This window comes from Melopsittacus undulatus, chromosome 5, assembly GCF_012275295.1.
Source record: "Melopsittacus undulatus isolate bMelUnd1 chromosome 5, bMelUnd1.mat.Z, whole genome shotgun sequence".
NCBI classification, from domain to species: Eukaryota; Metazoa; Chordata; class Aves; order Psittaciformes; family Psittaculidae; genus Melopsittacus; species Melopsittacus undulatus.
The window spans coordinates 79,111,222-79,138,803 of record NC_047531.1 but is presented as its reverse complement, the minus strand read 5'-3'; the positions used below and the strand labels follow the sequence as shown (position 1 = coordinate 79,138,803).

General features: G+C 40.6%; 1 protein-coding gene across 2 annotated transcripts in view; it reads right to left on the bottom strand.

The window, feature by feature from the left end:
* The window catches only part of KIAA0930 (KIAA0930 ortholog), a 72,149-nt gene that overhangs the window by 11,495 nt on the left and 33,072 nt on the right, over positions 1 to 27,582 (bottom strand). The window contains exons 2-7 of one of the 2 annotated variants that reach the window (XM_034062970.1): positions 26,801 to 26,949; positions 7,278 to 7,382; positions 5,902 to 5,979; positions 2,889 to 2,990; positions 2,316 to 2,456; positions 20 to 214 (exon numbers count right to left, since the gene is read on the bottom strand). In XM_034062970.1, coding sequence (XP_033918861.1) covers positions 20 to 214; positions 2,316 to 2,456; positions 2,889 to 2,990; positions 5,902 to 5,979; positions 7,278 to 7,382; positions 26,801 to 26,949 — 770 coding nt within the window. Of the gene's footprint in view, positions 1 to 19; positions 215 to 2,315; positions 2,457 to 2,888; positions 2,991 to 5,901; positions 5,980 to 7,277; positions 7,386 to 26,800; positions 26,950 to 27,582 lie in introns of both variants that reach the window. The other variant, XM_005147991.4, reaches the window with a different exon arrangement.

The following is a 27,582-nucleotide window of genomic DNA, read 5'->3' as shown; positions in this document are numbered from 1 at the left end:
ATTTCCATCCACTACTTACTCTCTCCTGCACTGGGGATTCTGGATTTGAATCTTCTTCTGTCCCATACGGTGAAGTGTCACCAGTAGAAACTCTACTCACTGCCATCTCCGCATGTCCTTTCCCTTGTGGCCCTTTCATTCGGACAAACTCCATGTTGTTGTACTTATAAAAGCCAAAAGACATTCTTTGAGCCATCTTCGCTGCAACACTCACCTACAATGCATCAAGACAGGAGAAGAAGAACATGTAACATCACCTCCGTGTTTCAAAAAAAAAGAATGTTATCAAAGTTATTCAAGAGTAAGTAAAAAACATAGTGAAAGTCAAAAACATAGTGGATAAGGATCATTATCTGGATTCTTGAAAAGCATGTTAAGCACAATCTGAAGATGTCCAAAGGGGATGCAATCTTACAGATACAAAGAGGCTCAGAGAAGAATCAACTGCTTCAGCTATCCAAAAGATGGATTTACCCAGTGGCATCCGAGGTAAAATAAAAACGTTTTCATCCAGACACAATGTGCCACACCAATCACAAGAAGCCACATGCACAATTCAACACAGCCTGTGCAGGGACATTCATTTGAGTCCAAACTGCAATAGACATACACACACAATGCTTCAAATTAGCAAAGTGCACTGCACAATTCTGGCACTACATTGTGGCAAGTCAATTCAGGTATTTGTGCATCCACACTGTCAAGGCCAAAGCTTGAAGAACCAGCCTCCATGTACAACTAACCTGCATTGCACTGTTCGCCTCAAAACCCTGACAGCTTTTGAACCCCCTCAACGGACAGAAAGGCTCAATTTCCAGTTAACACAACTGAACTGAAAACTGAACTGAGAATGGAAAAAAGGAACAAACCGATATGAAAACAGTCAAGATTTTGCCAAGTGAAACAAGTAGGACTTACCCATAAGTTTAAGTGGCTTATCACAACTTTCAGCAGTTTATAGCCTGAAAGGGCCAAGATGCTCATCATGTAACACAAATCATATTGCACTAAGAATTACAGAATCATTTAGGTTGGAGAAGCCGTCTAAGATTATGTAGTCCAACTGCTATCCCATTACTGCCAAGTCCACCACCAAAACATGTCCCTAAGGGCCACATCTACTCATCTTTTAAAACCTGCAGGGATGGCAATTCCATCACTTCCCCAGGCAGCCTGTTCCAGTGCTTGACAGCCCTTTCAGTGAAGAAATTCTTCCTAAAACCCAATCTAAACCTCCCATGATACAAAGCAAATCAAGTAACCTTCAACAGAGAGATTGCTTCTGTTCTGTCCAAAGAATAGTCAAATTTCAACTTTTTACCTTTGGCTTTAATTATTTGAAGTGGTAACAATGTAAAGTAGTTGTGTGGTCAAACAGGACATTCCTAGGTTAATAGGTGACTCTGACACATCATATTATGGCTTTCCACTACAGGGCTTTCTTTTTACATTGTCTTTAGTGATTCTGCATTCTCATGTATTTTCATAACCCACCTACAGATTTTGTGAGGCCATAAGACAATGATGGGACAGAGAAACAATTCCAGTTTCATGTTCCCTCAAAAAATGTCTAGAAGAGAGTGATTACTCACATTTAAAGATAAAGGAAATTATTCAGGAATTGTCCTGACAAGGGCAGGAACAAAGGGAAACGAAGTTTACAATCACAATAGATATTGTGGGGATTTTTTTTGTTTGTCTGTTTTAAACCTCTCAGGGCTGTCCTCAGAACAGTGAAGTTTATTGGCTTTTGCACTCTCTTGACCTCAGCCATAAGTACTGAATTTGGAGCTAGAAGTGTTTCTGTAGGAAAAGAAACATTTCATGTTTCTGTAGGAAAGCAAAGAAAGCTTCTTTATGTGGTAGTGAAACTACAGTGGTCTTCTGAAAATAGCTGTTAAGTACAAAACACACTAAAGAAAACACATTTTACACAAACTCTGATAACTACCTTGCTGTAAGTTCTCCATGCAAAACACACCTCTGAAGTAACTAGAAATATCTGTGACCTTTCACAATAATGAAGGGGCACCCAGAACAACGTTATTCAGACCCATTCCTGTGTCACATTCTTGACTGCTTATTAACTCCACTACTTCATTCCTTTTGGCAAATGCCAGAGTAACATATCCTGATCTGAATACTCTTAGCTGTCTGAGCCAAATGCCTTACTTTTCAGTTAACTTTCAAAGCCAAGAAAGACAGACTACAATGCAGATGATAAACAGGACAAAAAGCCAACATACTCAGCAGCAAAGAAAAACTGGTCACAGTATCATTGTTGCCAAGGACACTGTCTTTCAGAAGCATCTTACCCTGTTGTCATAGACCTTCTTGAGTGCTTCATAGCGGATTGACCCCTGAAAAATCACCCCTTGGAAGGTGTTGCTTTTGTCACTGGCCACCAGCTCCACACAGACCATTTCTCCTTCTCCCACAGTCATGTCACTGAAAACCTGCCAAAGATGCAAGATGAAACACTTTAAGGCAAACTGCAGCTGTTAAAGTTCAAATATATTCAGATTCCCAGGATTCCCCTTAGGCCAAAGCAGTTTCAACATAAATGGCAGAAAGCAAGGGAGCTGTATGCTCCACCCCAGCCTTACAAAAAAAAGACTTCAGGCAGTGCACACTGAAAATCATGTGTTGAGATAAGCAGCTTTCAAATTAGCCTGTCTTGCTTCAGTTCATCATAAAGACAGACACCAAAATCCAGCTTTAAGCTCAGATGTGAAACATTAAGGAAACACGAAGGTCAAATAAAATAAAAACTACTAGAAGATAAGCTCAATTAGCCAAAAGCATTTGTTCAAAAGGTACAAGAAAACAGCTGATTGTGGCAGAAGACTGGATAGGATAAAACTCTGCTGCTGCAATGAGGAACTCACCTCTTCAAAGCTGTCAATCATGAAGAATATGTTGGGGTAGCTGATTTTTGACTCCTCTCCTTTACTGTCCATTGGGTGTTTGCTAGGAGATGCAAACACTTGCTGAGAAAGATATGGGGGAAAAGAAATACATCTCAATTAAATGTACTCAGGAAATGAATGCACTGGACAGAAGGCAAGTAATACCAAAACACCACAGTCCCACACTGCTCAGTCAGCCAATGTTTTCACTTATACTTAGAGATGCTGGACATCCTGCAGGCAAAACTAAGCTGGTTTCTGACTACAGCCTGTTTTGCAATAGTGACAAAACTTGTGAAATCCTTGGATTTTCACATGCAAGTTATCAAATACCAGTTGCTCCACAGTAAATGTCCCTGTGGGTACCTGACCTCTCACCATCCCATGAAACAGCTGAAGTATCTGCCTTTTCATTAACAGAGAAAACCACCTTGAGCTGTCTTTAAGTTACTGCAATGTGCTGCAAAATAAAAGCACACACGGCAAGAAAGTTACTGTGGAGTAGCTGACCTAGCACTACTTGCTTATACAGTTAATTTCATTGTTACTGTTTGCTTAGTACCACAATGAGATCAGCATCACTCAGTAATGAGAAGCATAGCCCTCAGCAAGACAAGCATCTTATTTCTCAGCCTCATCTTCTGCTTCTGTTTGGAGCACCTCCCATATGAAGACAGGATGAGAAAGTTGGGGCTGTTCAGCCTGGAGAAGAGAAGGCTGCGTGGAGATCTCATAGCAGCCTTCCAGTATCTGAAGGGAGCCTACAGGGATGCTGGTGAGAGACTATTCATTAGGGACTGCAGTGATAGGACAAGGGGTAACAGGTTGAAGCTTAAACAGCAGAAGTTTAGATTGGATATAAGGAAGAAATTCTTTACTGTTAGGGTGATGAGGCACTTGAATGGGTTGCCCAGGGAGGTTGTGAATGCTCCGTCCCTGGCAATGTTCAAGGACAGGTTGGATGAAGCCTTGGGTGATATGGTTTACTGTGAGGTGTCCCTGCCCATGGCAGGGGGGTTGGAACTAGATGATCTTAAGGTCCTTTCCAACCCTAACTATTCTATGATTCTGTTTCTTTCTCTATCCACTGTGCTTCCTCTTGCACCTTCCTCCCTTGGAAGCAGTTTCTGAACTCCTCTGGTCACTCCACTTCTCAAAACAACCTGTGTTCAAAGAGCTAAAGGCTTTTGATTTTATCATTCCAACAAGGTTAACAAGCAGGTAAAGAGGAAGAAGAATTCATACCAGGTAGCTTTCTTTGCTTCCACCTCTGTCTGCAAACAAAATTTAGAATTAAAGAACCTGTCAAATCTCAGTACACTGTGAATGTGCCCAGACTCTCAGGCTTGTCATCCTCTTGCTACAAACCACTCCACACAAATTCATGAAAATTGCTTTTCCTTATTTGTACTTATGAAGCCTGCATGCACATTTAAATATAGATTATTAAAAAGAAAGGTTGTTTCATGACGAGAAACAACATTAGATAGTAACAAGTTTCTGGTTGCATACCTTAGGTACTCTACTGGTATGAACAAAATACGTTTGTCGTAGGTCTGGAGTAGCACAGCAAGTCCTATACCTTCTACCTGTTCAACACCTGACTGTACACTGACAGGATAATAAATGCTTTCTAAAGTAAGAATTATCAGAGCAGTAATACAGGCCTAAAAGAGTTGGGTTTTGTTCATTTAAAACTGAGCCTCAATGGTGCACGTTACAATGAGATGCTCTACTGCAAACATGCTTTCCACAGTATATAGAATTGCCTTTTCTCTCTCCATAGATCAGCTTCATGATCCTGAAATATTACTAACATGTATTGGTAAGTTCCAATGTGTGCTGAGTTTTTCCCAGAAAAGGGAAGACAAAAATCCAGAAGCAGTTCCACAGTCCACATTCCTCTAGGAATGAGGAACAGAAAACCTCCTCCTTACTCTGCACAACGCTCATAGGCAGTGAGGACAGGTCCCTCATCTTCCTATCTTGACACTGAAGATTCTTCTCAAAAGAATTTTGCAGAAGTTAACTGGGGGTATTTCCACTAGCAAACAGTGGGAAAAGCAATGAGAAATAAAAGGCCTGCATCAGTGTTGTAACATGGTGTCTCAACAGCACCAGGAGAATTATGCACCTAACTAATGCAAATTGCACATACAACAATCAGTGTTGCTAGTTTTGTCTGTAGGCAAAGCAATGCCTGTTTCAACATGGTAAAACAAAATTAAAGGATTAAAGAGCATTCGTTTATTTTAGGTAAAGCCATGCAAGCAGCTGAATGAGCTAGAGGGATGGAAATGTCTGGGAGGAACAGCCTTTTAAAGGCAGCGGGAGCCTTCAAAAGAAGGATTTTTGCCAATTAAGAGAAGTTATTGCAAGATCTGCTGGAAACTGACTGAAGAAGTCCAACATTTCTTGCTCCTATCCCCTCTGTGCTTATAATTCAGTCTCCTCCACTATATTAAACCCTGGATTAAATGTATGCTGCACAGAGGCAAATGATACAAGCCTTTGGCATGGAAACGTAAGGAATGAGCAGTTTTAGAGACAAAACAAGAATCTCAAAGTAATAACAAGATAAATTGATAATCAGTAAATTGTCTACCATTCAAAACCCCTGTATTACAGATACACCCAGAAGGATTCTCGTAACTCTGGTCTCATAAAATTTCAGGTTTACCCTGGGACTGATTGATAGTTGGACATACTCCTCCCTCAGCACACATTCTCCATCCTCCACCCAAAATCCTGTAGGCAGAGATTATAAATCTTGAAAGCATGCAGAGGTCTTTATAACATTTCGAGAGGGGTTACAGAAGACATTTAGATGCCTGGCAGGTAATATCACTAAACAAAGATTTGAGATGCTTCACAAGAATGCAGCTGTCAGATCCCAGCCTAAGAACCACAGCTCTGGTTTTGATATGATTTTTAGGATTAGGTAATACTGCATGCCAACCTCTGATCCATGGTAAAAATACAGTAATCTCACCTGAGATTTCTTCTTGTGAATATGAATATCTCCTCCATCGGAACGCGTGCACACAGCACATGTCACTACATAATCCAACTACAACAGAGCACCAGATAGAGAAATAAAGGTTTAGTTAGAAAAACAAAGCATTCATCTTTGTGAAGCAGAAGACATTCCCTCTTCATGTTTTTTTAGCTGTTTGGCTAAAAACCAAGATGTTTTGATATTTTAATTTTCTTTATTCTCTTCACTATACTGAAACTCCTACAATTTTCAAGCCTATTAACTCAGTGATACTGAAATTTTTTGCACAGATGCTGCTGAAGTGCATAACCTGTGGCTAAAGAAACTTCTGTGGATACTGTTTAACACTGGCTTACTGGTCAGCTAGAGGAATGAGCATCACACACACACACACACAAGCACATTTTAAAGCAGCAATGGAAAAGATAACCTCCCTTCAAAAAGGGAAAACCATAAACACTAATGAACACAAGTTAACACATTAGAGAGGTCAGAAACCATTAATGTAGCCCACCAAGCCACCTGAAAACACATGTAAGGAGCAAGTGCAATAGCTCTGGACAGCAATGTCCAGCTGTAGCAGCATCTCTGAATTCTGACAGTAGCAAACGGATTCTGTTTTTATTGAGCAAATAATGGTGGAAGTTGCCCTGTGCAGAGAAGTTCTGCAATGAGACTTTTGGGAGGAAGTAGAAAGAATGAAAACAATTTATTTTCCAGGATATGTGCAATGAGCCAGTAGTCTCTTCTGAGATCATCAACACAACTTTTAAGGGATCTCAAATGACTGTCGGAACATTCAGCTTCCCTAAGCACCAATGTAACATATGTAACAACTAAACAACCTATGAGTTAATTAAGGAAATAATTTGTGCTAGCATTGTATTTCCAACAACAGCAACAAAAGTTTTATTAAAGTTCTAATGAAGAGCAGCAAAATCCCAGTGTAATGGATAGGACCTTTACTGCACTTCCACCTAGCAGTTCCCTCTCTTCAGCTGCACCAGTACTGTGAACTCTAACAGAAATGTTGCTTGCCTGACAGCCTCATTCACTCTCAAAAGCTATCAAACTTGACAAAGCCTTCCATTTTGTAAAACTTTGTTACAGAGCAAAAAATTCAGCCCAACTTTACTGAATATATTTAAAGGTTTTTGAGGAAAGTTATTAAGGTTCTACTGAAAAATAGCAAATAACTCAGGTCCTGTTCATTTAGACTCTGAAAGGCAAAATTAAAGCCATGTTTTCTTTACATGCTCCAGAAGTACTTAAATCCCTCAAGCTAAGGAGAAAAGGGGATTGATCAAAGCTTACCCCAAAACCTCTCCAGCATAAGTAGCCTATAAAAATTAGATAAGCATCACTGTTACCTTCTGCAGGATGAGGTTCAAGTAGACACTCTCTTCCCAGTCAATGTCGGGGTCACCTAGGCCAGGAAGCTTCTTAGAATCTCTTCGGTAAACTTCAACTTCAACCTGCTAAGAAAATATCACAAATCCTTGAAAGGTACTACTTAAGGATACCTATATGCAAACATAAATTGACACCGAAATCTGCATGTTGTGGAGCTTCCAGCTATGTTTTTCTGTCAGAATTGGATTTTGCTGACCATGCAAGGTCAGCCCTTGTGGAAGCCTTTGTGTGGAAGCAAAGCTGAGGATGTGAAGGGGATGTGAAGAACAGGTGAGAAAGGCAGGTCTGTGCAGGGGAATCTCAGTTATGCACAGCAGCTTCATTTATTTTCCATTGCAGGTATGTTTTAGCAAATATTAAATTAATAAAATCAGGGATACACACACATACGTATTTTTCTTACCACAATCCCTTGGAAAGGAACATGTCACTAGACTAATGTTCAACATCATCTAGCAGGTAGCTGTTGCATGTTCCCCATTGGGATGGGCATCTCTGGGAAGACAAAGTCCACTAATTAATGCCTCGCAGAGGACATATTCGTAACCCTTCTGTATTGGGTTTATGTGGCAAGGTTTTGGTAGCAGGGGGGCTCCAGGGCTGGCTTCTGTGAGAAGCTGCTAGAAGCTTCCCCTATGTCTGATAGACCCAATGCCAGCGGCTCCAAGATGGAGCCACTGCTGGCCAAGGCTGAGCCCATCAGCAATGATAGTAGCGCCTCTGGGATAATGTATTTAAGAAGGGGGAAAACTTCCAGCCAGAGATAGGGGTGAGAATGTGAGAGAAACAACTCTGCAGACACCAAGGCCAGTGAAGAAGGAGGAGGAAGTGCTCCAGGCACCAGAACAAATTCCCCTGCAGCTCATGATGCAGACCGTGGTGAGGTAGCACACTTAACAGATGTCAAAGCTATACACTATCTTGACACAATACCTCAAAAAGCATTTTTTCTCTGTGTTTGTGAATACTGTGACAAGTGGACAAAGCTGTAAGCAGGCAATTCATGAAGCTTTTTTTGGCTTTGGCCAGGGCAGAGAATGAAGAGTAGTGCTCATCTGCTAGAAAACAGATTGTCACAGAAGTCAGAATACGTGAAAGAAACCAGAGGAAGATTCAGCCCTATAGTAAGTGTGCACTTATTTCATAACTTATTATTTATTTCCCCAAAATATAGGGAAGAACAGTTAAACAGTATTTCAAGACTGACACTATCATCAGATACCATGATAGCCAAACACAATGTTTTCCACAATGCATTTTTTAATTCACAAATATAAAATGCCTACAGACTCAGACACCATTATCCCTTTATTTATTTTTAAAGCTCCTAACCATGAATTCTTCTATAGGCAACAAAAATCGCACAAACTAACGAGAGTTACCACAAAAAGCTAAAACATCTTTTCCAGCTGAAGAATCCAATCTAAATTCATCACCAAATAAACAAAGGTGATATTTGCACTTCCATGCCTAAAAGCACAGAAACATCACATTTGCAAGATTCCAGAAATACCCTGTGAAACAAAAGCCTTTCCTGTCTCTGAAGATACAATGGGAGGACCAGGCAAAGGCAGGTTTGAGTAATTGCAGGGTACAACTCCAGCTCTACGGTCAGGGTACGCAAGACCAAATGCTCAGCAGACACCACTTCTCTCTCTTCTGCCTCCATATCCACGGAATCTTTATTTTAATGCAGGCAGTTTAATTGCTTCTTAACAATAAAGTTAAGATTTTTGCAGGAATCAGACACTAATTTTTTTCTGCTGGTGAAATTAATTCACACACTGAACTACTTCTCCCCAGCAATTACAAAGCCATTGCACAACAACTCTTCCACAGAATGCCCTACAACCCTATCACAAGTAACAACAGAAAAAAGGGCCCTTCTTCAATCAATTTGTCCCTCTGCACTAATTTACAGTAGGATTTCTGGGTGATACAACTGTGAGTTAGGGCATGGTGGACTGTGAATCACCACCATGGCTATTCTCCAAACCAAATGCTTAAGCCACACTCTATTACAAAGGAAAACAATTTAGGCAATTTAAGGAATTCAATTTTTTTGCTGGTCAATTAAACAGCACAAGGTATAAATCTCTATTCAACAGGTCAAATCAGGCACGACAGGAGTGACCTCTTCCCAGAGAGAAAGAAGCCATAAGCAGCCAGATGCAACATCAGACCTCAGAAAGACAGAAGACGGACTTTCAAATGCTATGGCGCTGGCATCTGCTGGATGTGTTTTGCAGCTCCTGCTTGTGCCCAGGTAAGCATCCTTGGTAGGCATCGGAGGAATGAACCAGCCTTACCCACAATTACAGTACTAGTTACACCAAGAAGCCAGTGCTTGCTACAGCACCCAGTAGTTTTGAATGCCTTACTTTCAACACTATCAAAGGATCTGATTTATAAAACACAATGAGCCCCCACCAGTATGCTCTAACAAGCAACATCACTGCTCCCCATCTGACTATGCTTCACAAGCACCTAAATTACAAATCACCTTTGAAAAAAACTTCACCCCTTATCTCATTAGCACCTTTATCTGCAATATCTGTCATTCGTTTCTAAACAATTCTTCCAGATATAGAAAAGGTATCCATAAAGCATCTTGGCACTTCCCAGGGCCTCAACTTCCCATGCAAGTGCTCTAGGTCACAAATTAATCTCAGCTACCCTCTGCTGTCATGGTGCTGGACATGTGAAGGTGGCCATGCAATATAATGTGAAATAAATCAATAGGCTTGCTTCAACCCTTAGCAAATGATCCCGCTGTCACTGGCACACGGTGGAGTCTCAGGCAGGATCAAGGACACAGGAAAGACTGGGGCTGACTCAATTCAGACCGTGCAGCATTAGTCAGTAAAGGAGGCATCCAAATCAATCATTAAATATAAAAATTTTAAAAAATGTCATGCAAACAACTTTAACCACAAATTTTCACCATTCTATACACCTTAATCACCAGTGTTTAAATCAGCAATCTAAATTTCTTGGTAGGATGACCTAATTCATCTATGTCCCAAGGAAGCTTGCTCAGTATCACTACATTTATCTTCCTGGTACTACGTACAAATGGCATATATGCCAAGAACAGAAAAAACAAAACCTGAAACTTCAGAAAGTCCCATTACTCAAGTTCATTATGTGGAAAAGATGTAAGATCACATAAATACTGTAGAAAAAGTTGACTTAGCTGTCATCAAGGGATTTTCTTCATTTAAATCCCAATCCTAGCCTTTTATATTCACTTTTATATTCAAGTGAATAATTTCAAGTGAATATAGGCATTTGGGATTGACAGCATGGGAAACAGAAGACCAGAGTGTTCGCTGTTCTGACCTTTAAGTACTCAGACATCAGCAAATAGGAGTGCTGTCAAAATCACAATGATGTCCCAGTAACAGAAACCATTATGTGAGTTTAGGTTAAGTCAGTGCTGCCAGTGCTAAGCACAACACTTCCTAAATGAAGAGCAACACGTGCTTTACAAAAGTGTTGCCTGATATTTACATAGAAATCACATTGGTAAATGTAGGCCTATTTTTTAAAGTGTATATAAAAATATGTTAAAAATATCAACCAATAAATAAATAAGAATTTCTTAGTATACCTCATGCTTTTAATCAGAAAAGTTTTTTTGATATTCTAGAACTAATTCATGTTGTCATGTTTGGCCTTCTGGAGTTAAGAAATTATGGCCTGGAGAGCACGCTGGATTTTGGACACCTGAGTCCTCCCAAGAAAACAAGCCTGTCTCAGCCAGAGATCCAGGAGACACTGAGTCTTTTTCCAGGTCTCCTGCTGATTCACTTGGCCATGCCTCTATGCTTGTTTATCTGGCTTTAGATTACATGTGCCTTCCTGTAAGAGTGAAAGTGTATTAATAGAAAGTAACTATGTAAATACTAATTATTTATTCCCAGTGAAATCCAAAAGCCAGACTGGATATTTCCACATTCAAGTGAAGGTGATGACCCTTCTGCAGTTTCAGCAAGCTGAAATCCATAATGTCACCTTCATAACATTTTCACAGGGTTATTGAGCAGAGGCTGTAAAGGAATTACATCAGCTAGGCTGACCTCCTACGTGCCACAGGCTTTTTACCCTGCTACTTCTTCACAAAACCCAGTTAATCACATTTGATTAGACAGTGCCTGGGAAAATACCTTACTTTGAGAACTCATTCCAATGATTAATCATCCTCTTGGCTGAAAGGGTGCAACTTTATTTAATTCAGCTGCTTTCCTTTTGCAGGCTCTGGTTCTCATCATGCCTATTTTCACTGTATTAAGAAGCTCTTTAATACTCAGGTGGGATCTGGTGGGTTTTTTCTTTTGGTTTTTGGGTTTATCATTTATAATCTGCCAGATAAACAAAATTTCTTTAGGAGTTCTCCATGCCTCTCAGCAGGGCACCTCTGCAGAACTTGTGCTCTTTTATCACCAGCACTGGGGTTTTCTGGTATGGGCAAAGTGCTGGTGTGCACTCTTACCGGTCCCTGAGGACTGTACTTTTTCCAATCAGCAACACTATTGCATGCTAAATAACTTGCACTCTGTGCCTCGCCTGTCATGTCCAGAGCTTGTGTGCTCGCCTGACACTGAAGTACTGAACTATACTAATAAATGGATCCACATTTCCTAAGGACCAGGCTGCGCAGTCTGATGGTCATGCCCTCATCATTCATGCAGCACCAGTGTGTCACTCACAAATTTGAACCCACTGCAATTGTATAATCCTGGTCACCAACCACTGCAGAGTCCCCTTACAAACACCTCCACCTGAGGTTGTCCCTGCCTTCACCCACTCCATTTTACCACTCCTGCTAGCCAGGAGCCCCACCATCACCCTGTCTTTCCTCACTCCATTCGTTTTCCCTGCTTGGCAAATGTTCTGGCTACCTTCTTGCACACCTCTTGCGTACTATTATGGTCCACCTCTGAGACTTCATGGGCTTCTGTGCCACAATGCTTGTCCAGAGTGACAACCAGAGGTCCTGGGGAGCCTCACAGGTACTTCCAGTTGCAGCTACTCCTACCTGTAACACACATTATTACCAAAACTGTTGTCAGGAGCTACCACCTGCACAAAAAAATCCTCGTCGTAAGTGCATAGGAGAAAAGTGTCTAGTAACAATGATGTATTTTATTCACGGAAATATGCCTTTTGAAGATGTATATATTATGCAGTGGTTATCTTTACAAAATAACTCAAGCCATGCAACACCTTGTACTGGAAGCCAATGGAACGCATGTCTCAAGTTACACACAGACAGCTGGAACACTAATCATAAAACCCAGAAAAACCCATCTAATACTCCAGTCTAGATTAAAACCTTTGTGATAAACTGGATACTTTTTCCACCACACCTATTTGCTCCCCAAAATTCCCAGAACACAATCAGTCCTTTTTAATTGATACTAATAATATGAATACTGGCATATTTAGCACCTCCCCTGCACCCTGAACACCTCTCACTGAGAACAGCAATAATTCTATATAGTTCCCAAGGCATTAGAGCTGTTTGATGATACCATGTGAATAGGAAATCCCCTTGTTTGCACTGCTTTGCACATAAGCCTTTGAAATACTCCTGAAAGGAAATCTACAGTCAAAATCGATAGAGGCTATCAGCTGGGTAGCACAGAAAACACGGGGCAATAGGAACAGGGCTTGCAAGCGGCACTAGTTTGCTGGTATTCAGAAGCCATCCAAAAAAAGCAGATTCTGGTTTTCTGTTAAATAGAAATGTAATGGGACTACAGGTCGATCTAGCAGTAGCATCACTCTTCAGGGTTTTTTTAGACCATAGTCACTAAAAAAAAAAGAACAAAAAGAGTACAGGGGAGGAGATTGAACATGAAAAGGGAGAGGAAGAAGACAGAGTGAACAAAATTGACTTTTTCCACAATAGAAGTTCAGTGAGGAAATATTCCTACTGTCACCAGAGCCAGCTCAATACAGTCTGAATTATTATCTTTACGATTTTACACTGATGGGTTTGGTTCAAAAGATCAGGAAAAATAAAGAGAAAAAAAGTTTCTTTCATAAACTAGTCCATCTTCCACAAAAGCACTGACCAAAAGAGCTGATGTCCTCCTTTCCCATGCTTCAGCTCCACTCCCAAACACACTCCTAGCTTGTTCTGCTCTTTTCTTGTGCATTATCTGCCAGCTACTCATTTTACTTCCTCCCACTTTAACAATTTCTTTTCAGCACTGAGGAACCTTTAAGTAAATGGTGTAACCCAGACAGATGTTAACAAAGCAAATTGGTATTAACAGCAGCATATCATGTCTCCATTTTCTGGACACTTTAGTCTTGAACACCTGATATTTTGTACCTCCACAGGCACTTATTTAAGCACCTAATCACACAGCTGGGATTTCTATGCGGCATCCTGTCCCCTCGTCCCAGCGACTAAACCCACAGCAATAGGAAACCAGACAGGTTTGGTACTGGCATCTGTGTAGCTGCAACAGCACAAGCCTGGCACAAGTCAGGAACTCTAGCCGTTAGGCTTTCCTGTTCCATTCAAGCAGCTTCATATGGAGCAGCACCACTCCCACAGCATCAAGTTGGAAGTAAGGATTTGTTTCACAGTCTGCAGGCAGTCATAGACACACACATACCCCATCCAGACCCTCTCCAAGCAGGAGTGTTGGTGATTCAGGACATCAGAAGAGCTGTCCCATTGCAGGTGTGATACTCAGCTGTTTTCATATCAGATTGATATATAACTGATAACGTACCATGCTTCACAGAGCACAAGGCATTTAGTCACACATTCAGACTGTAAAAGATTGTGTTTTTACCAGCATAAACAATCATGATAACTTTTTTTCTCCTAGGAGAATGAAAGATATCTTAAAAGAAAAATCACAAAAAACATTTAAAGTACAACACTGAAGTGGTGCTGAGTGCTAGACACTGGCCATTGAGCAATTGCAGTTCATTATTTTTTGTCCTGACATGGTAATATAAATTCTACTTATATTCCCAAGATGGGCAGAATATTGAAACCTCTTTTCTATATGGATCCTTTGAACACAGATTACAAGTAATGCTAGTATAGAAAGACAGCTTATGGATGTGAGGGGAGAGAACTTGTGACCACAGCAGATTTCTATTAGAACACAATGTTTAGACAGCTAGAACAAATCTTGGAGCATAAGCAGTCATCTTTGGCTCCTTCCACCACAGAAACGAACCTGTTTTTCCCCAACCAAAGGCATAGATTCTCACTCCTGAAACTCAGATGTCCAATAATTTGACAATACAGTACCTTCAATGGATTCTCAAAAGCCAATATATTTGTGGACTTCTGCATCATCTCCATAACTAATGTCACCAAGGCTGTCATTGACACAAATGCACTTTGGAGGCAGCAATCAAGTAACATTAAGCTACTGGAATGCTTAGAAGAGCTTCTAAGAAACACATTAAGAGAAAAATCCAGGTCTTCTGATAGAAGCGGACCTCTATTAGAATGTCAATGATAAAGAGCATTTAGTTTCTATGCTTTACTTTCAGTGTAGCTCTGAAACACTTCAAATCCCAGCAGGCTTGTCCCTAACCATGTCAACTGAATGAAAAAAATACATGCATGGCCCCTTAGAACTGTCAGAGTATTATTTAAAGGTATAGAAAACCTGAGTTTTGAATCAGTCTCACAAATAGTTCAAGCTAATTTAATACACTGGTGCTGGGAAAGGAAGAGTTATATTGATTTCTGCATCTAAAATCCATAAATAAATCAATTAAACCTTATGACCCTAATTTAATGCAGAGCATTCAACCCCTGTCTGAACATTTATGGTTTCTTTACCAGCATGCGTCAGATCTGAGATCAGCAGATATTAGAAGGTAAATTCAGTCTGAGCCAAGCTACCCAGTACCAGAAGAGGGTTTGTGCACAATGATTCCTGTTCATTTTACTCTTGAGGGTAACTCATTTAAAAGAAAAGGAAACTTGGAAAATAAGACTGCTGCCTGAAACCCAGTGGCAATACTGTGTGACAAATGCCAAAATCTTTGTCCTGTCTCCAGCTTTAGCACCTCCTCTAGCTCACTGGTGCAAGCACAGAGACTGATCTCCAAAAATCTGCCAAAACACACCCAAACTTTCCCTACAGTGTGGAGCTGCCATTAGAGCACCATTTACTTCTTTCCACCCCTAGCCACTGAGGCATGAGTCACTCATTGCTTCTTTGCCTACATACTTAAAATGTATGAACAACAGGATGCAAGGAGGTTGTAGTGAGCTGGGTATCGGTCACTTCTCCCAGTAACAAATTATATGATAGGAGAAAATGGCCTCAAGCTGTGCCAGGGAAGGTTTAGACTAGATGTTAGGAAAAATTTCTTTACCACATAGGTTGTTAAGCATTAGAACAGGCTGCCCAGCAAAGTGGTGGGGTCCCCATCCATGGAGCTAATTAGAAGACGTATAGATGTGGTGCTCAGGGACATGGTTTAGTGGTGTACTCGGCAGTGCTGGGTTAATGGTCAGATTTATGATCTTAATGGTCTTTTCCAACCTAAACAATTCTATAATTTCTGCAGCCTGAATTCAGAAGGAGGTATCCCAGGAGCTGCCAGGACTCCTTGGCACAGAGACAGGGCATTTTCTCAGGACAAGAAATCACCACAGTCACTTATCTCCAAAGAGTTGTGCCTCACGTGTATTTAACAGGCTGTGAGAAGCTGCAGCAACACAGACTTGTATATAAAGCAGTGTTTTTGTGTTCTGTAACAGCCTGCTGAACATCAATGTACACCTGATAAGACAACATGAACGCATTCGACCAAGTCACCCATGAAAATCCATCTGCTCACTCATCCGCTCGGCATCGACAGACCTGTCTCTATTAAATGGGAGAAAATCAAAGTCGCCTGGTATTTTCTGGAGCGTGCAGAGAAGCCCTATGGGAAGGGTGCATCCACAGCTCTGCCAACACAGACAAGCTGCAGAAGGGACAATGGCATTGACAACAGATTACATTATAAGCCTTCCCTAGAATGTTTATATCTGAGAGAATATTTAAAAGGAGACAACTATATTTAACAATGCCCGAATATACTAAAATAAAGATGACAGATTATTTCAGATGCCATACGGGACTTTCCTGGGATTATGGCTACTGTAATTTTCACTGGCAGTAACTGTAGCAAATGACGAAAAGAAAACCCTGTAAAACAAAAATCCAATTCCCTTTTCCCGGACACTATTAATTATTCAGAAGTTGCACCTGATCCTCCTGGAACGTACTCTGGAGCCCACATAAAGGCAACGTAATGCCCAGTAGCTATGGCAACTTCACACCCACCTTAGCTATGAAGCTGAAACAAAGCCCACTGCAATAAAGCAACTGTAAAATGCTTTGTGCAAAAGGCAAAGGTCAGCCGCAGACAAAACCAACCATTTCATAAAAATTTGCTTCAGTATCAATTATTTTTATTTCTCTCCCCACAACCACTTTGTATAATCAAAAGCTGACCAACCAAAAGCATAGTAAATGATGCAAAAAGCTGACTGTAATTTCTAGTGTCTCTGGATAAATCCAATCAGCAAGAAGGTACCTCAGTCAGACTCCAGAGCCTTGCAGAGGTTCCTTCAAAGGTCCAAATGGGACAAACTGTGTGCCCAACAGCAGTTGCTCATCTTTTTCAGGATGCAGTTACCCAGGAAAGTCTATTCATAGCTTTGGACTCCCTCTTGCATTTGTTGGCATGAGAAATGCTGGGTTACTGGAACTTCTGCTACTGATTCATGACTTCCAAGCAAGAAACTCTGCAGCCCAGAGGGAGTACTCATGATCTACCTCTGACAATACCATGATGACATTGTGCTTCAACATTCAGCTTAGAAGATTTACTGCAAATGCTATGTGTATTTGTCAGCAAGGGCACAGGAGGGTGTTTGCAGGTAGAATAAGAGCCTTGGAGAATGGCAGTGGATTATGCTCTTTCATCACTCAAGTTGCAGGATGGCTGACGACACATGAAAGGTGTTACTGCAACAGACACTGCTCCTACTCCAGACCATACTACTCAGGAGTAGGAGGTTTACAGGTGGCTACCATCAAACATACTTTTTAAATTGAAATGCAAACTATTCACCCTGTTTTGTCACATTTATCTGTAAAAGGGAGCAAAACCCATTCAAGCTGAAATTATGCAGACTAGATTGCAATAGCTGCAATATTTCCTATCTTAGAGAAGCCATGTCAGTTTAAATAAGCAGCTGAACTTGTTGCAAAATGTCTTCTCCATCTCTCTCCTCTTTCTCACATCTCTTGTATATATTTAGGACTCCACAACAGCAGCAATAACTTCATGTAAATGACGGATGCACTTTGGAATGGCCCAGTCATAACAGACAAGAAGAGAAGCAAGATTAGTCAAAAGGATTTTTTACAAGAGATCAGACATACGCATATGCCTCACTATATTATTCTGCAATTTATTTTACCCATATATTTAATGGGAAAGACATTCTTGACCTCAGAAGTAAATGGCAAAATTCTCAGCAACTTCAGAAGAGCTAGGATGTCACCTCAAGATTTGCAATGTATTTGCAGCTTACGCAAACATACCTCAAGGTAAATTCAATATTGGTGTATCTACAATAGTCTAGATTGAAATGTTTAAAAACCAGGCAAACCACTGTAACTATGATCAAATTCCAAAGGGGAATAATTACATATTCATTAATATAAATATTCACCACACAGGACCTTTTCTTTGGCACCAAAGTAATTTTCTGGATTTATAGATCTATTTGCAGTCCTGTCACTGAAAGCCACAGACCTTGTAAGGTTTGTTAGTCTTTATGCAATAAATATATAAAGCAACAGTAATGATTATAAATCAGGTAATGAGTGCTGAGGATGCTAAATATAAAACATGAGATTGAATAAACCATTTCTATTTGGTACAAAAATACAAAGGGCAGTAAAATACTGCATTATAAGAATTTAATTTGTATTCTGTTGTCACTAAAAGACTCCACTTGCAACTATGAAATTGGACATACACATCTGGAAAAGAGCCACTACAAGGAGGATCACTAGCATGATTTGCACTACTTTTTTATTCCTGAGGATTGATATTAATTGAGGAGATTAAAACAGGCAGTGATTTCACCATATGTAAATTTTAGCATGGTTCCAAATCACTTAAGTTTAGGCTTTATTAGGCAAAGAGCTAGAACTATGCTTTCTTTTCATAGTAAACTTGTCATTTTAAAGAATAAGCTGGCTAGGCTTCTATGAATCAAACAGAACTAAATCCTTAAGGGAATAAGATGATCACGAACTAGATGGCTTGGAAACTTTTCCCTATGCTAACCAAGAGCTTTTAGGGAACAAGTCTCGTACACCTGTGAAGGAGAGCAAAGCAGAGCTTTGTTCTTTGAACAAAGCTCCGAGCACTAAAATTCCAGTCTTATACCACTTCACTATACAAACCTCTTCTACCTTCCACCAATGCACAGTAGCACTGAAAGGCTCAGGCTGGGGAAACCGGCAACTGTACCCACAGACCAGTTGACTCACAGCCTGTTCACTGAACAAGCACAGTTGCAGTCTGAGCTTGAAAACCACGAAGTTGATTCACACATACCCTTTATTCCCACCCATTTCTTTTCCTTTTGATATTCAGTTCTACAAAAGTATTCCCTCTGCTCACACAGGTTTCAGTGCTGCTGTAATTCCCTACAACCTAACGTTTCTCCTGTCATTTATTGAGCTGGTTGCAGATGACAGCTTAATGACAAAAGACCAACCTAATGTCAGTATTTCAGTTCACCTCAGGGCAAAAAGTGCTCTCATTTGTGATGTCCAGCCACTGAAATTCAAGGTTAATTATGCTGCTCATCATCCCAACACCTTTCAGAAAAGATGAGGTAACCCTGCAAACAGCCCCCAGTTTCAATCCATTGGCAGACTCTCCTTCCACCCAAACGCAATTCTGGAGGAAGAACAGACTCTGGTTTATGACTAAGTCTGAACTAAACAGCAACCTTTAAAAAGTCAAACCCCATTTACCTCTAATGAGATAGGAGTAAAAGGCAAGCAGGGCAACCTATAGCATTAGTTAGCAGCTAGAAACAGCAGCTTTCTCCTTCTTCAAAGACAGAAAACACCCTCCTTATAACCTCTGCATTCTGTAGCCCCACTCATTTGAGGGCACACACCAAACTACTTAGATCCTGCACTGCCTTCAGTAATTTTTTTCACTGAATTCTCCCTTTCTTCATTATTATAAGTTTATATCTCAATATTAATCACATTAAAATCAATCACAGCTTTTACAAAAGTAATCAACAGGAATTCCTACCAAACATGTTCTGTTTTCTTCTTTTCAATGAGCATAATTCATTCCTTCTGGATCAGAAAGTAACACAATCTTTGAAAATAAGGATTTAACAAGCTTACACATCTGTTTCCAGTATCTGCATACTGTACATGAAGAAGCAATGTGAAGTAAATTTAAGACTGAGAAAAGCTAATGGGACCTACAGAATTACAGGCTAACTTCAACCAGCCATAATTGAAATTAATAAGGTGAAAAGAACCCAAAAAGCCTAGTTCCATCTCTGCAACTCTAGCAATTGCAGAAGAAGTGTAAACAATTTAAAATAAGAAAAGTGAAAGCTGTTCAAATTACAGGAACAGTCTGAATGCTTGATGATGCTCATCAGACAAACTAGGGGGAAGCAGTAACATGCAAACCATAAGATACACAGGGTGTGGAAACAGATTTCCCTCAACACAGCTCTGGCACCAAGAAAGCCATTTTAACTGTGGCTAAGAAAGACAAGGATGAGAGATAAACATGATGATCAGTATTAGCAAAGCAAGAAATCACTGTATTTGAGTTATTGACAATGTAATCCTAGCTGCCACCTGACACTTCGTAGTCCATGAATTGCATCAGCTTTGATTCCCCAGTTCAAATACTCCACAAATCTGCTAAACCGGAGAAGGCTCAAGGGAGACCTTATATCCAGGTCTTCCAGTACCTAAAAGGGCTACAACAGGAAAGCTGGAGAGGGACTTTTTACAATAGCATGTAGTGACAGGACAAAGGGGAATAACTTTAAGATGCCAGCAGGGAGATTTAGATTAGATATTAGGAAAAAAGTCTTTATTGTAAGGGTGCTGAGGCACTGGAATGGGCTGCCCAAGGAAGATGTGAACGCTCCATCCCTGGCAGTGTTCAAGGCCAGGTTGGACAGAGCCTTGGGCAACACAGTTTAGGGGAAGGTGTCCCTGCCCATGGCAAGGGGTTGGAATTGGATCAGCTTTAATGTCCCTTCAAGCCCTGTGATTCTAAATCAGCTTTCAAAAACTGAAAATGCAGACACATATCTGAACACTTAAGCATTGCCAAACATGGCACCAGACCACAGAGCAGCCAGTATTTTCAGGTGTTACAGGTTGCTCACTGTTACCTTATTCCTGTAATATTATTTCCCAACCTTTCTGAAGTCCTCCTTAGAAATACACAAGTGCCTGAAGCAACACGTAGTGTGCCTCCTGCAGAATACAGTCAGCAAAACAAGGAAAGGCATGCTACATCAGTAATAGCAGCAGACAAGGGCAGCAGACAAGGACATAGGAGAAATAAGATTACAAAATGTTAATAAATCATTGTATTTCAAACCATCTCTTTTGAATGCGGAAATGCATAAATTGGGTTAATGACCAGAAAACGCAGGGGGGAAAAACTATATAGACTAGATATTTAAATTCTAATTATTGGTGTTATTAGATATTTGATTGCAATATTTCAGAGCTTAAAGACAATTACATATCAATTTCTACACTGAAACCAGACATTTTCATACCCCTAATAAACAAGCTGACACGGACTGTAACCCAAAGATCAAACACACAAAGTGCTGTGCTGACAGATTAGGTTTTAGGGAGCTCCGGGCTGACACTTCTACCTTTTCCAGGATGCAAAGCCCAGCCTAGGAGTGCTCTTCTGTCCCTCAAACCTCCGTGACTCAGATATGCTGCATCTGCGATACTGAATTATTCATTACAATTCTATCAGATGGGGAAACTGGGTCTGGGCTTCTTCCCAATAAAGTTTTTCTCTCTGCTGCAGATGACAGAGCACCTCAGCCACATGACTCTAGGCTGCCATGTTTCACTGCAATTCATATCAAATTCACTTCTGATCCTGGCTTTCTTGTCACTTCAATCTGACTGCTTAAAAAGCATTCTTCAGAGACTGGAAGCAATAAAAGGCACTTCATTAAAAATACCCCTGCAGCCCACATCCCCTTCCTGAGTCAGGAGTCTACCAACTGTGACATTGAGGGAATATTTCAGCAGCTTGCTTACTTTGCCTTAGACACAGATTTACTTTGGAAATAGGACAGAATACGAAATCATCTCCACCCTGAATGCTCATTAGCCTGCCAGGTATGTCACAAGCATATTCCAAGTCACAGAGAGACCCATTTCTGTTTGGACAGAGATGTTCTTGTCACACCTGCAGCAGTATTTTTCTCTCCACTTTTGCCAGGCAGCCTGACACAGCACACACAGGAAATGGAGACAGTCTTGCAAAAACTGCACTGTGAGCAGAGGCTGTCAAGTATGAGCTCCTTTATGTTCATGCACTTAAACAACCAAACATCAGCAAATAGCATGAGAAAGCACAGGAATTTCTGAGGATAATTGTAAAACAGAAGCCAAATCTGCATTTAAGATGTTGAGCTCTTTACAGAAAAATGATAATATCAATCTGATAATGCCAGTGTTCCTTTTTCATTCTCCAAATGAGAGCAACGTTGATGGATAAGAGAATGCTCAAGGGGGGACACCTTACTGCTCTCTACCTAAAAGGAAGATGAAACAGGGGTCAGTCTCTTCTCCCAATTAGCCAGTGATAGGACAAGAGGTAACAGCTTCAAGTCGTGCCAGGGGAGGTTTAGATTGGACATTAGGACACATTTATTTACTGAGAGGGTGCTCAGGCATTGGAACAGGCTGCCCAGGGCAGTGGTGGAGTCACAGTCCCTGGAAGAGCTCACAAACCATGTACATGAGGCCCTTAGTGACATGGGTTAGTGGTGGACTTGGCAGCACTGGGGTAATTGTTGGACTTGATGGTCTTGAAGGTCTTTTTCAAACCAGCTCATTCTATGATTCTATGATTCTATGTTGTCCTTCTGAAGAAGAAGCCACTGTTCCTACTCACTGCAACACCTCCACAAACTTAGCACAACAGAAGAGTTGAGGCAGAACAGCTGTCTCTCTGTACTGACTTGCACATGTTGCAATCATTGTTTGTTCCCACATACTCTCTGTGTAAAAGGAGAGAATTCATTTGGCAAAACGATTCATTTTTTGGCTGTTTACTTCTCTGCTGCATTCAGATAGCAACGTGGAACCCCCATTGAAATGCATCAAACAGTTCTGGAGACATCCTGTTTGCTTACAATGGATAAACAAACAAAAAATAGCACTGCTCTGAAAGGTACAACAGGAACAGCAATGTAAGATTTTATAAACTTCCACTTCTGCTGGATGCTGAATTCAGGTTTTCAAATCTTCCAGCCAGATGGTGATGGTGAATTACAGATTCAGCTATGAAAATCCTGTGATTTTCAGTGGGAGTCTCGTGCCTGAAGTCGTTTAGCTTTGGAAACTAACTGATCTCCCACCACAGCCAATATTTGTTGTGTCACAGGTTCAGATGCACATAAACATGTAAATGATGGCTCCTGTTCAGTTCTGTTTCTGAAGCCACAGTCACAACATCAGTAGCCTAAGCTTTTTGAAGACTTAGCAGCCTGAATGACTACCCCATACATTTGGCAGAGGTACTCTTCCATGCTGAAGAAAACAGGACCTACTCCAAAATCCAGGCAAGCTCAGAACACATACCAACTGTGTCTTAAATTTATCTTTTTTCACTGCTTTGCCCTATAAACACAGCACCCTTTCCAGGTGACAAAGCACAATGCAAGGCTGAATGGCTTAATACAACCTCGCTGTGCTGGCCTGTCACTAAGGTTTTACTTTAGCTTCCCTACTTGGCAGTTCTCTCTGTTAACACCATACTAGCACTTTCCACAGTCCCATAAGAAAGTAAAGCTTCTCTACAGAAAGATCCAAAGCTTGCAGTTCTAACAAAGCATACACTTGTTGCACTGAAAGAGACAGAGATACTAGATCTTGACCTAACACCATCTTAAAATCAGAATCCCAAGTCCAATCACTTTAACCTTTTAAAGCTCTAGGTTTTAGCAATGTACAAGACCCTTTTTAAGTGGGGATTAGGGCTTACATTTTCCGGTAGGTCCCATCAGCTGATGTGTGAGGCAGCAGCAAAGAGGTTTTTTGAGTCTTAACAGTGCATACAGAGCAACAAGTCAAAGCAATTCCACCTTAAAAAGCCTACTAAATCCCTTAAGAAGAGCTATGCTCCACAGTGCCTTGCCTGCACAGGTCCTGACAGACAGGGACCATCATTTTTCTTAAAGACACTGAGAGAAGAAGTATTGTTGAGACTTGACAAATAAAAAAAGCCCTGCAAGAGTGTTAATTGTGACATGCCAAAGAAACACAGAGTTCAATGTGCTCCTTTGGAATCCAAGAGTCTGTGTAATGGATACAGCCCAGAATACAAGATGGCAGTTCTGCCCTTGCACAGACCATATTAAAAGATGAATTGCTCTTTCACCCATACATGTGCCTTTTAGAAATCGGTAGGGTGGAAAGGAGAAGCAAATGGAAAGAGCAGGGAGTGCATGAAGTAGATCACTTAAAAGGTCCTTTAAAATACAATTCATGATGATAGAGAAGTTTACCATCATCACCTACTGCTACAGCAAATTGTGAGATTTATTACTTTAGGCAGTTGTGACTAAGCTGCATCCAAAGCACTGTCATTCAGACAAAATTGAACAAAACCTCTAATCTTGAGCCTATCAGGTTTTTGCTGCTTATCCTCTATTACACTTCAACTTAAAATCAAACATTATTGCTGACACTCTTCAGCTCAGTAAGCACAATAAAAATGTAACAAGCAGGCACGACTTTCAATCACACAGGACAGCCATCAAAACCTGAAAAGTGTTTGATAAATCGGCACTTGCCTCTCACTGACATGAATCATTACACCATGGCATGTAAATGATGCAAACATGCTGCATGAGCTCTTCATCTCAGAAAACAAACATCACCATTGTCAGCATCCAGATAAACAGCCCCTCCCCACTCAATCCAGTTTTGTTGTTGTCACCAGTCCCACAGATTATTGTGCTCAAAGCAGTGCAGATCTTTATTTTCATGCATATAAACTAATGCTCTGAGACGTCATAGCACAATGATTCAACTCGGGCATCTCTGCCAGACTTCAGTCAACTGACAACTGCCAGGCAAATGCAAAGCACATATATAATATCTATGGAAGAACTACAGTGACCTTGCTTTGCATATATCCAAGCTATAGAAAGACCTACTTCCATGGTTACCTAATATTCATCCTCTGCATGGCCCCTGGAGAAAGAATCGACAGACTGTTTGGCACAGCCTGGGCACAAGGCAGGAGCCAACATTCAAGAAAGAATGTCCAAAACTACAAAGTTAAATAAAACCTGTCCAGTCATAATCCCAAAAAAAATGGAGTAGTTGTTTAGCTTCTCACTGCACAGGACAAAAATTAGATACAGGCTCAAAAATTTGATACAAGAGGAGTTTTAGCAGTGAGCTAAAAATCAAGCAGGAGGAGATCCACACAGATACCAAAGAATCACCAAACTATGAAGTTTCACAAAGCAGCTGAAGTACTTCAAAGCCACAGGAAAGGTCCATTTCTCAGAAGCTGAGCAAAATGCACAGTCAGGGGGGAGTTATGAAATACTCTGTGTGTGCTATAAGGCACACCCCCCATCTTAGCTGTTACAGCAAGCGATTCACTAATGGCGATTTTGTAATAACTGCTGCTTACAAAACCACCTTACAAATTAAGATTATTTATGATGCTTTTAGGAGGTTTAAATAAAGCTCTGAGAACATATACATGGGTTTATTTCACTGTCCATGAGAGGTTCAAACACTTTAAACTGATTAATAAGGTAAACAGATTGATCACGGTCTGTGAATCAATTTAAGCGACAAGGCTTCCTCTGAGGTTCACCTTCCTTTTTGGGAAGGACAAGAGGTTAAACAATCCATACTTATATTAGGCTGAACAAAACCACAGTACTGTTTGATGTGAAACAGGAATGCTTTTATAGTCATTTAAACAACAGTTAGGATGAAGAGTCCCTCCAGAAGTCTTAAAACTTCAAGTATGCTGGCTGAAGTGTACTAAACAATTCATCTGTCAGAGAAAGAACAGTATTGTGTTATCTTCTCCTTAGTGGCTGTCATGATGGAACTTGATGGATGAGTAGAAGAACAGCAAAGATAATTCTGCCCATTTCTGTATCGCCAACAGAAAACACTGGAAAAATCTTCTGGGACCATTTTCTTAAGGCAGCTGACAGCTGTGGCACCACATTTAAACCCAGAGAACACTGGTACACCTAGTTAAAAATACCATTACGTGCACTAGGGGTAAACATCTGTGATTCTACAACACTGTAAATTATTTACATCTGTCAAGAAGTTAATCACAGTCTTTTTTAACTCCACTTGTCTTCCTGCTTTGGATCCTCGGCAGCCACCTCCTTAATTCCCAATAAAACCATTATTTCTCACTTCTATTTTCCCCACCTAAGAAACCTGCGATGAAATGCTGAAAAGTTTCTCGAATTTCTAATGGGAAAATACCTGTTTAGCAGTACTAGGCTACCTTATCACATTTTCAAGAAAGAGTACTTCTATAGGAGTGGATATTGTCTTAAATATAGATTCTATGATTATGAGAATACATTTGTTTCTTTACTGTTTGTTACTACTGTATCCCACCTACAGGAGGCTGCAAGCATTCTGCTACTGAATACACAATGAACACAATAGGTGTTCATTCCTGAGTTTCATCCCTCAGGCAGGGCCTTTAAATTTGTAAAATATCATAACTGAATAGCAAACCAAAACTCAGCATGGATGCCCTCCCTTTCCCCATAAATGTGGGCTGACCAATAGAAAAGCTTCCCCAAAAAAGCATGTAAACTCTTTATCTCCTCAAGCCTGTGATAGTGAAGCTGATTTATACTGCTGATACTTCACAGTGCAGCGTATGTTTTCACACATACTTCACAGTGCAATATATGCACTGTGAAATATATGCATGTACCACTACAAAGTATATGCGCACACTGCATATACTTCACAGCATTAACCACAGTACTTCTCTATGAGCCAACTCTGCATAATTTGTGTTGGGCAGAACTGAAGATTCCTTATCCTTGGTTTGTAGTTCTTCAGATGTGTCAGGTACTCCAGATCACCAAATCCCATGTTAATTTAAATTTTCCAGGTTAAAATATGTCATTTCTCACCTTTTTCCCCTCCGTACTATCCCCAGTGACATAGGACAGTTTTCGACGGACATAGAAGAGCATATCATCTTGCCGAGGGGCCCATTTCTCCATAAAATATGTTGAAAACATCCAAGTCCAGAACACAATACGGTCATCTTTGAAACACCCTAAAAAGCATAAAAAGAAAGGAGGAATGAGTTGTGGAATTAACATGTCACATTTGATTGTGCACAACATGACAAAGTCTTTGCTACACATGGTGCACCCAAGCCCAAATGTAGCAGAAAAACCCTTGCACAGCTCAAAGCTTCTCTACAGTGTACAGCATAGCTGTCATTCTGCATGAACCCACAGCCTGTCTGGCTGTTCTCAACCAAAACCACCTTCTGGCAACCAATCTGCCCCTGTGCACAACAGACACAATCAGGGACGATGACTGTGTAGCTGTGCCTGTGCCACAGAGAAGGACAAGACCAGCACACTGAGAAAGAATACACCAAAAAAGCACTTGAATAATTTCAAAGACATGTAGTGCCAACATGTACTCCAGCTAATGACACGCAGCCATCAGGTGCCAAGAGATATATTATATGCTATATAGCCAATACATAGCATATACTGGCTATACAGCTAATCCTTCAGTAACTACCTTACTTACACCAATATACAGAAACAAGAACATACTCATGTAGGTGAGATTGTAATTTACCCTCTCTCTGACAGAGAACAAACCCCAGCTCTTCCTTAAGGAACCAAGGAGTTCTGAATCCCAATTAAACATGAAAAAGCAGTGGGAGAAG